We start from the raw sequence: 11,504 nt of genomic DNA, 5'->3' as shown, positions 1-11,504 counted from the left end.
ATTTCCGTAGTCGATGCTGACTCGCATCACCGGACTGACGTTGTGTTCATCGGTAGATTGCTGGTAATCACTCCTCTTCAGGCGAATTTCTGAACATTGATCTGAGCCCGATCGCAGAACCCAATGACGGAAGTTCCAAGAGTGCTCCTGATCAATTGGTGACGATTGCGACACCTCTCTACGACTCCATGTAGATGCCTCTGAGGGTGCCGCGCGGAAAGCCGATGATGATTCTGAGCCCGGCGCAGCCTGAGGCGGACTCCGGAGCTCCACGCATAGGGAGAATCCTAGCTTTTCCTCGGAGCTCCGGCATAGAGTCACGTAGCCGTCAATCTGAGCTGCAAGACCTAGGCTGGGAACCCTCGTAGACGGTCGCGTTGACATGTTGATTCGATGATCATGAGAAGCTGCATCGCCAGCTCTGCTCCGCTCGTGATGCCCGATGAGGCTCTCAGATGAGTGAGGAGGATGGGAAAGCGGTGGAGCCTTCAAAACAACACAACATGAGTACCCGTCCGGCCTTCACTATTCAGTCGGAAGGTGAAAAAGCGTGAGTGCTATCTACAGAAAGCTTTCCCGACGTGTCGGAGGAGATCAGCTCTCATCTGAATCGCGACCTGACGATGACTCGTCGCCTCGCTGTGATAATCGTTGAGGTGATCGTTTGACCATTACCAAACCTCCGGTGAATCCTCTGGTACTCCTGCTCTGGATTATGTGCACTTTCTTAATATGAGGTTTATGTGAGTAAATCCGAATCGAGTTACAGTATTGTGTTCGGAACTCGAATTCGGTGGCGGCTTTCACGAAAATGTGTTGAGCCTCCCCGACGTTCCGAGAATCGCAATGTTTTTTGGGCTAATTTTTCGACCGTTTGGCTCCACACTCGAGGAGACCATAGTGACTTCCGGACCCAATCAAGCTCGACTAGAAGCTCTGCGAGCAGAGGATTATTCTCCGGATCTCCATATTCCCCCGAAACTCATTGCCTGCTCGTCGTACTCTCCCCGCACTCCGGAGTGGTGAAGGAAGTGCGCGAGGTGATTCCGATATTTGTCGATTGTCCCTGGGACGAGCCGGCTCGCCGATGAACGCTATAAATGTCAATGGTCGAGTCGGGCGGTGTACGAAGTCGATACCGGGGAGCCGATGAATCGAAAATTTGACGATAAGTCTTTCTATCTGCGGATGGATTGCCTAGGTTGAGGGTTGGAATCTCTCTTCGAGACGTGAATATTGGACCTCTGTATATTCGTTGATACCCTCCGATCGATACGGTCCCTGTGGGAGCTCCTCGTAAGACCCAAGAGACTCACCACGCACGCATGTGATTGATACCTCGACGAATGGCGAGCTATCATAGCTCATTATCTGCTGTTTCACATCGGCGCCGTCTCATTTGGCTCCATAGGCACGATACCTCACTTTAAAGCCCGACATTGCTTGAGCAGAAGAGCGTGATGATTGTCCGAATCTACTTCGATCGCAATCCTTCTGAGAAGTCCAGCCACGGATGCTCCGTCGATCATCGATAGCTCTCCGACAGCATACACGATGGTCTATCACATTGGGATTCGGGACCGAGCCAAAGGAGCACATGTCGCTGTTTCAGGAGGGGCGGCCGGCTTGAAGACGCGCGATGTGCCCGAGACTCTCTCCCTACTCATCATACAGCCGGCCATTCCGTCAAAACTTCTTACGAATCTAGTGTAGATGATTGATTGATTGCTTCGGCGGTAGGAAGCAATCAATCATCTTCGCTTCCTCTTCGACAAGCACAAGAGGAAGCGAACTTCATGATGAGGGAAGGAATTATCATTCTCTAGCGCTGTTGCGGTCAACCGTGGAAACGACCCCTCTGCAAGCTCTGACTGTCGGTCCCTTCATCGACGAGCAAACGTCATCGGGTCGAATCATAATAATCGACCAAGATACTCGCGAATGGGCTACATCAATCCGCTCGTAGGATCAAAGGTCGAGCTTTCAACGACTGCTCTTATAGAGAGTTTCGTTGCTTTTTGTTTTAATCGGCTTTTTGACTGCTCGGAACGAGAATAGTGGGCTGATCGATTTCTGTCAAACAAAGAGCTCTCTGTAATGCAGCGGCTCGTTGCAAAATGGGCATCGATCCAAAGATTTTGATTTGTTCCACATTCGGAATGGCGCAAAGGAGTATCCCTTTCGGATCACGGGCCGGGTCCTGAGTCTGACCAGGAACCCCGGACTATGCCTCAATGTTTCGGGGATCTGACGAAAGATCAGCTTACTCACTGATCTCTCGGAATTCGTTTGGGCTTGTCTTTCGAGATGGTCGTGTGTTCTCATATCTGTCTCTCATGACATGACCGATATTCAAATTCGGTGCCACAATGCACAGCTGCTGGGTACGCTCGAGTGCGAAAGGCGAAAATCAACTCTATCGCCTTGTCGCCGGTTTGCCCGCTCTATTCACCTTCGGATCGGTGTCCTGGTGGGCCGTGGCGATTGCGAAACGAACGTGCCTACTTCGCTGCAGCCGCTCCGTCCGAACGGATGATCGAGCCAAATGCTGATGGGATTTCTCCCACCGACAGAGATCCTGGTGTCGCTTTGTAGAGAATATCATAAAAAAACGCGTGTTCTGAATCTGTCTCCGCATGACTTTCTTCAGATTTACTCCCTAACGCGATCGACTCGGTCAGCGACGAATCTCAATTCTCCACGACAGCGAATTGTGCGAGGGACATCATTGCTCAGTAAAGCACTTCGCGGGGCGAGACGTATCAGGGAGGCGTTTTTCGGAGAGGTGGCCATTTCTCCCGTGTTGGACACCGAACGATTCTGTCCGGCTTCTATGGAAAGTCTGCAGGACTGGATTCGATGTCTGCGTTTCGATTTCGGTTCTGGCGCTCAGTCCGGTCCATAACGGGGTTTTCCCAAGCGATTTCTGGAGCGGTATCCCTTGTGAGCTTGGAAGACGACACGCTAATCTCGAAATGGTCTAGGCTTGGATGTTTGGCTTAGAACGGTGGCACTGCGGTCCTGTCGCGCACTTCCCGACCAAGCGGTCTGTGTCTTTTGTAATGGAAAGTGCCCGAGGCATTTTTTAGAACAATAGAAAGCGACGAACCTCATTTCTTACCGTGCCGTTCTCATGTTTTCCGCCTTTACTGCAATCCACGTTGTACCGGAATCCTATCGACGTGAAGCCGGAAACAGCGGAGACTCGGATTCAGAGCAACTGTCTTCCCGAGAATTCACCGAGTCCTCTTTTCGCTCACGTCGTCCTGCCATTTGTCGGGGACTTCTCAATTTTCATTTTCGTTGGTGGAAGCCGGGGGAAAAGTTCCCACCATCGAGCGAAACTCGAGCACGAATGGAGGGAGGGAGAATGATTTTCAAGTTCACTCTTTGTCGATCGCGTTTCATTGTGAGAACTCAAGTAAACTACGAGCCGAAAAACGGTTCCGCTTTTTCTTGTGCCGATCGTCATCGGCAAGGATCCACGCTGGAAATCACGGACGGCTGATTGTCGCTTCCAGCTTCGTCCAGACCGGGCGCGTCAAACAGGTACCAACCGTCAAAGAAGGTTTCTCTTGGCATCTTTCCCATGGATCAATATGCCGAGCACTCGGACTCACGGTCGTAAAGGTTTTGACAGCTAGCCCCATTCCCCTCGAAATCGTTGTTGTGTCAAAGGTTCTCGTGGACGATGATCGAATCGGCTCCTCGGAGGACGGAGGGAAGTACCCGAGGACCTGCATCCGGGGCCGTGAAGATTTCGGAGTTTCGACATTCGAGGTTTAGAATTTCGCAAACACCGTCCGCGCTTAGCAACTCCATTATCATTACGGAAACAAACACAATCCCAACCCTCTCTGACACTGCTCAGTCCTTGCGAAAGTTGAGCATTGAACAAATTTGAACGACAAGTATTTCATACGGAACACTGTCAAGCCGGAATCAGTTTCGGTTGCCCGTGAGTGACTGCCGAAGAGTTTGGCGTGGAATTGTCCTAGCAGAAAAAGTTCGTTCGGCGAAAATTCAATCGGGTCTCACATTCGTGCGAGCCAAGACATTTGCCGTGAGCCCGGTGTAAGTCACGACGCGGTGCGCCGGCGAACAGGACAAATAGACCGTAATCATAAAAGAGGAAATAAGAACAGAGCGAGATGGGATAGACATGCGGGATGATGGGCCAGGTCAGCTTCTCAGTCCACTGCATCGCCCCCCCGAAATTCCGGAGAATTGACGGCCCAGACCTGGACATTTGCTCCGGTCACATACTAAACGCAGCTCCGAGGAAATTGTCAGACCCAACACCTATTCGTACGAAAACTCGATGGCATGCTTCAGCTCAAAAATAGAACAGCGACAAGAAGCGATCGCTCACATGTCATGGTTGCTTGGTTTTGGATCCGAGCGAGTGAATCGTCTTCGCGCGCAGTCGATCCACTGATTCCAAGAGGCGGATTTCGAACGGACAATACCGTTATTTGCGATGGACTGCGCCCCCACCTCCGACGCCCACTCGACACTTTTCTTCAGTGCATTCTGAAATAGCTCGCGAACGCTTCATAGTGGAGGGTATATCTGCCGATATGGAGCAGATGCACGAGAATGAGCCTCGCCTTTCGCTTGTCAGAGCTGCACCTTCTTCGCTGTGGCACTCACCGGGTGTGTGCCTGTCAGAATTCGATCAAAACTCGCGAAGTCGTGGTCCCAGGTACATATAACCATTTCGATTTCTTCCATCGGAACGCAGTTCTTCATGAACGAAATCCCTTCATCGAAGCCGCAAACTATAATAGTCGATCGATAAACAAGCCATTGAATTCGTAAAAACGCTTTTCGAATCGTCGAGCGTCGTTTGCTACGTGAAGAGTCGAGTCCCGTCATGGGGATGGGAATATGTTTTGCAAAAAAGCGTGCTTGGTCGCTCGTGCTTTTCGCTTCCTTGAGTTCCAGAAAATCTGACGAAGGCTCCGGATCGATTGATCCGGGGAGTTTTTCGGTGCTCTCGCCTTCTTTCTGCCCGGGAACAGCATTTTCCAATCGAAATATGGTTCGCTGCCGGAGAGCCGACTCGAAATACCTGTTCACATTCCGAGACGTGATTAACGTCGGCAGATGTTCTTCCAAATATCCGATTCCGCGTTCGGGAATGGATGTCGTGCGATATGCGGACGCAGAATACAAACTCGATCGGATCTCTGATCAATTAGACTTCGGAATCGGGTAAAGGAGAATTTAGAGGCAATTTTCATTCTCTTTGATGTTGACCCAACATCTTTTTGAACCCAGCCGAAGTTTGCAGCACCCATCAATCTAGATTTAATGAATCCGTTCGCCATCAATAGCGACGCTAAATAGCGATATACCCGAATCCGCAACTTCCGCAAACCCGATGAGAAGAGCGATCGTCTCAGCAGTCGTGAATATCTAATTTGCACAAGTCAAACGGTCCGTCCGAGGCATGCTTCGCTTTCCCATGTCAGAACTGCGATCACCAGCCAATCACCAGGAAATAAACAGAGCCCTGGTTCGAGTTCAGCTTGATAGACAACTTGTTGGTAAATGAGTTGATCGCCAGTTGGAGGCTGACCGCCATGGTTCAAACTCCGACGGGGCGAAAGAGTCGGGGCAGGGTACGACACCGGCTCGGAAACAAAACACTGTAGCTCTTCCGAATGCGAGCCGCAGGAGGTCTTGATGTGAGACAGCCCTGTAGTTTGTCAGATTCGGGTCAGAATGAAGTGATGAGAAGCGGTCCGCAGTGATCCCTCCAGAAAGCACCGGACCGGCGATTCGATACGACCGGAGAGGGAACGATTTTCTACCGTTCCCTGTCAAGTGATGGGATATCGAGCTCTCGATCGACTCTGAGGAGGTACTGTATGTCGAGCGAGCAACGCCGGCACAGAATCTGCATGCGCGTTCTCAAAATAATAAAGTCATAGAATGTTCATCCAGAAGAACTCCGTCGCCGCTTCTGACGATATCTGATCGGAATTCACAGTCTCCGTGAGCTCGATTCAGGTCCAGAGCGGATACACTGACGGCTCCGAACGAGTGACGACAGTAATCCGCGACGGAAGGCTATGATCTTGAAGTATCGATAGCATATTCCTATATCTATAGAGCTCTGAATCGATCTGGGTCTCGAGGCGTAATAATATTGAGCTCGACCAAGTAAGCAAGTCCTGATGTCGACGACGACCAAATATCGCAATCCTGAATATCAACGTCATTCTTTGCCTCTCGACGTCATTCACCTAGTTTCTTACTATCTACTACGGAGTTGGATAGTAGGAATTCTCTCTGCGAATCGAGAGGGGCTGCTTTGTAAGGAGCTCAAGCCTTCCGGAAAACGTTTCAGTTAGGGGAGCGGGCATGCCGCAACGTCGGATTTTTCTTGCTTGTCGCTGCGAAGGTTCCCCGCTCGAAGGCTCGGATGGGGAATGAACTCCTGTGTCGCATACTTAGCGGCTCTATGCCACGCAGCGGCGGCTTCCGAGTGTGGTGCCCAGAAAACAGATTTTTCCCAGACTGCTCGGTCGAGTACAATATATCACTACAATATAACTATTCCTGTGTTTTCTGCCGATTTTCAGGGGATGTCGCGCCTTAGACACGATTTCGTGGTTGCGTGATGCACCGAAGAGATGATTCTTCCGACTTGGATACGACCGAGTATTTTCATTCTTCTCCTGGCGATATTCGCCAACCTTCACTGTCTCCATGTGAGCCTCAGAATCAAGCCGCGGTCGAAAATGAATTGGGAAAAGTCACAAGCAAATCATCACATTACAAATATGATTTGGAGAACCCAATCCTTCTTCGCAGGGCTCCTTCGTTTTCGATGACATCGAAGCTGTAGTCAACAACCCGGACGTCTCGGGCTTGGGGTCATGGATCGATATCCTGAAAGATGATTTCTGGGGGACGCCCCTGAAAAAAGAATCATCTCATCTATCCTTCCGACCGATCACCACCGCCATTTTCCGGTGAGCGTCGGGGACTCGAACTGAGCTACGGAGGCCGAGAAATTTTAATTGAAGCGTCATCGGAAGTGTGTCATCGGAAGAACTCACCGATTCTGCCTTACAGCATCTTGTGGAAATCCGTGGGGAACCAGGCGGCCTACTTCCGCCTTCTCAACCTCGTCGTACACAGCGCGGTGTCGGCTTATTTGTACAAGTCACTGTCGATTGCCCTAGACGTTCCATACAATCCGCTGCGATCATGCGGGACCCAGGTAGCACTCATGGCTGCATCGTTCTTCGCCATTCATCCAATCCATGTTGAAAGTGTGAGTTGTCAGCCGTCTAAAGAGGGTCTGAAATCATGACCTTCGACTTCATTCCAAGAGGAGGCATCAGGTCCCCCCGCTTGACATCGGATGGTGTCTGAACTTGCCTCGCCACACGCCATCTTAAAATCCTAGGGAAGAACTTTAATCGCGATCGTTACGTTCCACCCTTAAGTTGTGCAGCGCTGTGGGGCTAGCAGACGTTCTGTCCGGTCTGTTCTTCTTGTGCGGCTTCAACGCTTACTTGGAATGGACGAGAAATTATCAAACAAAAAGCGCACCGGCGAAGCTCTTCGCGTATTCAGCGCTCGCAATGTTCTCAAAGGAACCAGGCGTCACGATTCTGGTGAGTGCTTACGAAATGACTTCGCAGCAATTCTCGGATATGGCAAAGTCAGCCGGACTAGAAGACATTGAAGATAGTCAACTGTCGCTCTCTCCGCAGGGTGTGTGTGGAGCCTACGAACTCTTGATTATCTGTGATATAATTCCACATCATGCGTTCACCAAGCATAAGAGTTTCGTCAACTCCGTTAAAGTAAGGTCCATTGACACATAGATTAGAGACCATATGAGGCTGGATGATTATGATGGTTCATCTGAAAATGTACACGTTTTCATTGAGAGAGAAATTCAGCTTACACTAGCATGTTCTCCTTTGCAGAGATCATCGGTGAAGAGATTCGCTTTCTGTGCGTTGTCTGGCATCGTTTTGTCAATCATGAGATGTCTCTGCGTCAGACTCCGAGTGCCGATATTCACACCCGTAAGTACAACTTGTCTCTCGGCTGCAAGATCCAGAGAGATTCATTTACTATACAGATGACCCAAATACATAATGATATGGATCTTAGGAGCTCGAGGGAATGAGGCGATTGGAGGAAAGTGAGATAGGGAATTATTCTTTCAGATGGACAACCCTGCGTCTTTTTTGCCGTCACCGATCCTACGAGGGATCAACTATCAATACATATATTCCATCAATCTATTACTGTTATTCTACCCCCATTGGCTTTGTTTCGATTGGTCCATGGGGTGCATTCCTGTTATAAAGTCAGCCCTTGACCCTCGACTCCTTGCATTGGTCGGCTTCTGGTTCAGCATGGCCACAATTGTCAGAGCCTGTTCCCGAGAAACTCCTCTCAGAAGGTAAGCGGATGAGGACGGGATATCTTCCCCGATCGAGAATCAGGGGAAGGATTTTTACGCACGACGTGTATCCCTGACGAAACGACGATAGTCCGATGGAATATTTTCGGTAGGGAACGCGCTTGAGAATTCGCTCCCGATTTCTTCCAGATGGTTCTGCCTCGCCGCCTCTCTCATCGTCATTCCCTTCCTGCCTTCTTCGAACTTGCTCGTGAGCGTAGGGTTCGTGATTGCGGAACGCAATCTCTATCTGACATCAATGGGCTTCTGTTTGTTGATGGCCATTGTCATTGTGGAAGCCCACCGGAGGGCAGGCAAACACAGACAGGTAAGTGTTTATACCTCGTATGACATCAGTGGATTCCCGATTCCTTGCGGGCCAGAGAGATTCTAAGATCGTGAATTCTAACCCCCAAGGTTTTCGAATTCGCCGTCGTTGTGTTGCTATTCTTGCTCGCTGGGCGATCTCTGAGAAGATCTCGCGACTGGATCGCCGATACCACACTCTTTCATTCGGGACTCGCAGTGTGTCCGCTCAATGCCAAAGTAAGTGATGCTCCCTTGAGCCGACGATCCTGAAGATTTGAACGAGTCGTCACTCGTCACCCTCGTGGATTCGGGATGGTACGTATTCAATACTTGCAGGTTCACTACAACATTGCGAAGGTCTCCTCGGACGAGCGCGCAGCCATAGCAAGTTATCGACGGGCTCTGAGCTTGAACCCTCAATACGATCAAGCGATGAACAATCTGGCGAATCTCTTCAAGGAGAAGGGTTCTCTTCAGGAGGCCAAACTCCTCCTCGAGAAAGCGGTCGGAATCCGGCCGAACTTCGCGGCTGCCTGGATGAACTTGGGGATTGTAGAAGCTTCCCTTCATAATTTCAGCAGGGCCGAAGAGTGCTACAAGAATGCCATAAATCACAGGAATAGATATCCCCACTGCTATTTCAATCTAGGGAATATGGTGAGGCATTATTTCTGTAGCTCTCTCCCTTGTTATTTTCTATCTCATCGATATTCGCCAATGGACGAGGCTTCACAGCACATGCTTCTGCTACAACAACCTCGAAAACTTCGCTTCCAGTATATCGAGATGAAAGCTTTCGAGCAGGCCTTGGCTGCCTATCAACAGGCAGTATCCCTGGCTCCGGATCATCATCTGAGCTGGAATAATATGGTGATCTTGCTTGATTCCCTGGGACGACTCGACGAGGCGGAGAAAGTCGCCCGCGACGGTCTCGAACACTTGCCGGATGCTGCCTCGTTGCACTTCCATCTGGGGAACACTCTTGGTAAGATGGAGAGGTACGAAGAGTCGGAAACACATTTTCTCACAGCTCTCCGCATCAATCCGGGAGAAGCCACCTACCATTCGAATTTAGGTGAGCTCGCATTATGCTTCGATGAGTCTTTTTGAAAGTACCTAGTCTAAAAGAAGCGAGGGGAATGGTTTTTGGTACCACTATGACGTGAGCGGCGCAATATGCATTATGATGAAGAAAATAAGCAGCCCCCGAATTTTCCAGGAGTCTTGTACCATCGTTGGGGGCGAGTTCACCAAGCTCGCACAAGGTATCTCAAAGCTTTGGAGCTCGACCCGAAGCTAGCATCTATCGAAGATAATTTGCGGAAGCTCGACAAAGGACGTCGTAGAAGGAGATGATGCGCCCGGGCCAGATCGGAAGACTGCGATTGATGGTGCAACACAACTCCTCCTGTCTTCGGGATTATCATCATTGTCCTCTCACCATGGAAAATCTTGTAGATTTGTATAAATGGAATTGATTGTGATTATCGCCGAGATCCGTGAGTTCTGTGGAGTCCAGAGGTCGGGACTCTGAATAAATGGGATGAGGGACTTCCGAGTCAGACCTCCCTCGTTCATGCGAGCCAGAGAATCTTTCCCATGATGGAACCCAGCGTTCAACAGCTATCGAGAGTGGTGGCCCAGGAAATCACGTTCCCACGGAGAGAGGGATGGTTTACGCTACGCTTTACCTCGAGCAAGGGGAAGGCATCCGATGTTCTCCCCTCTGTAGTGCTTGAATTCGAAGTTGTCCTCAATTCACAGAGTAACAGATGTGAGACCGTGAGATGCGTGACGATGCGGAGGAGCCCTTGTCCCAAGCACGCCCCTTCTCCGGGTAGCACTGTCGGCGGCCCTGGCCATTCGCGAGCTCAAACAACATTGAGAGCCGGAAGCCTTGGATTTGGAATAGGGTACGAATTAAATTGGAATTAGTCCAAGGCAGTGAAGATCGTGGCATCCGAGTTGCGCGGGCTTCCGGAGAATGACGGATGTCAGAAGTTCGCTCGATTTGGGGAACTCTTTGTCGATTTATCTTGATGTCTGCCATGGCACATCATGAAGTGTTCCACTAGATCGTTGGCGTTGCTGACGTGAATCACACGTGGTCGCGGGCGCTTTTTATAGTTCCGAAACAATGTATAAGGTCTACTACCTTGTACAGGCACCCACGTAGGAACGAGGGCGATTCCGCGTCAATTACCTGAGTGTGTTCTCTCAGGCTCAAGCTCGAGAAGCCCGCCCCTATGCACCCTATTTGGGTAGAGTCCGGCCGTACTTCTAGCAGCCCTAGCTGGGGTCCGCTGTTCACGACTCGAGCTCATGGAAAGCTCATACCATCGTGATTTCGTTCGGCGGTTCTGTAGGGGAAAGAAAGGGACTGCGTGTCTACCGAGGAACCGTTGGCCTTCACGTTTGTAGTTTGAATCGCTGGCCTTAACGGACGCTGTGAGCCTCTGTATAGGGGTTCGGAATCAGCATCGATGAAAAGTCCGAAAACGCTCCTCTCGTGATTTTTCGACTATTTTCCTTATCACAAGCTCTTTCTATCTCGATTGGAATCGGTCGATCAGATCCTGTATTTGAGAGCACAAAACGTTCTGGATGCTCGCGGGCACAATCAAAACGCTGGGAAGCATACTTCCGTCGAACGTCCCAAGCGCCAGCCCCGGACTATGACGGTCGAAGGCACGCGCTGGACTCACATCCCGCCAGACTCCCGGTTCGGGTGTATTGTCGTCTCTTCGGAAAACCG

At 50.4% G+C, this 11,504-nt stretch overlaps 1 protein-coding gene across 1 annotated transcript; it reads left to right on the top strand.

Moving 5' to 3' along the window:
* The first annotated feature begins 5,656 nt into the window (after positions 1-5,656).
* Tmtc4 (Transmembrane O-mannosyltransferase targeting cadherins 4) lies at positions 5,657-10,105 on the top strand. The gene is made up of 13 exons (XM_018640006.2): positions 5,657-5,869; positions 6,594-6,722; positions 6,826-6,986; positions 7,090-7,291; positions 7,467-7,637; positions 7,737-7,829; positions 7,956-8,057; positions 8,202-8,440; positions 8,591-8,768; positions 8,858-8,986; positions 9,086-9,406; positions 9,527-9,824; positions 9,969-10,105. Exons 2-13 carry the CDS (start codon positions 6,645-6,647, stop codon positions 10,103-10,105), a joined length of 2,109 nt encoding a protein of 702 aa, XP_018495522.1. The 5' UTR covers positions 5,657-5,869; positions 6,594-6,644.
* Positions 10,106-11,504: the final 1,399 nt, after the last annotated feature.

This window comes from Galendromus occidentalis, unplaced genomic scaffold (genome assembly GCF_000255335.2).
Source record: "Galendromus occidentalis unplaced genomic scaffold, Mocc_1.1 scf7180000077470, whole genome shotgun sequence".
NCBI classification, from domain to species: Eukaryota; Metazoa; Arthropoda; class Arachnida; order Mesostigmata; family Phytoseiidae; genus Galendromus; species Galendromus occidentalis.
This window is presented reverse-complemented; position numbering and strand designations above follow the sequence as displayed.

Bases quoted from the DNA above. Each gene is read 5' to 3' on its own strand.
- Tmtc4 (XM_018640006.2), top strand. From the start codon at position 6,645: ATGATTCTTCCGACTTGGATACGACCGAGTATTTTCATTCTTCTCCTG. The intron at 7,292-7,466 runs GTGAGTTGTCAG...TCCACCCTTAAG, and splicing joins ATCCAATCCATGTTGAAAGT to TTGTGCAGCGCTGTGGGGCT. The intron at 7,830-7,955 runs GTAAGGTCCATT...TCTCCTTTGCAG, and splicing joins GTTTCGTCAACTCCGTTAAA to AGATCATCGGTGAAGAGATT.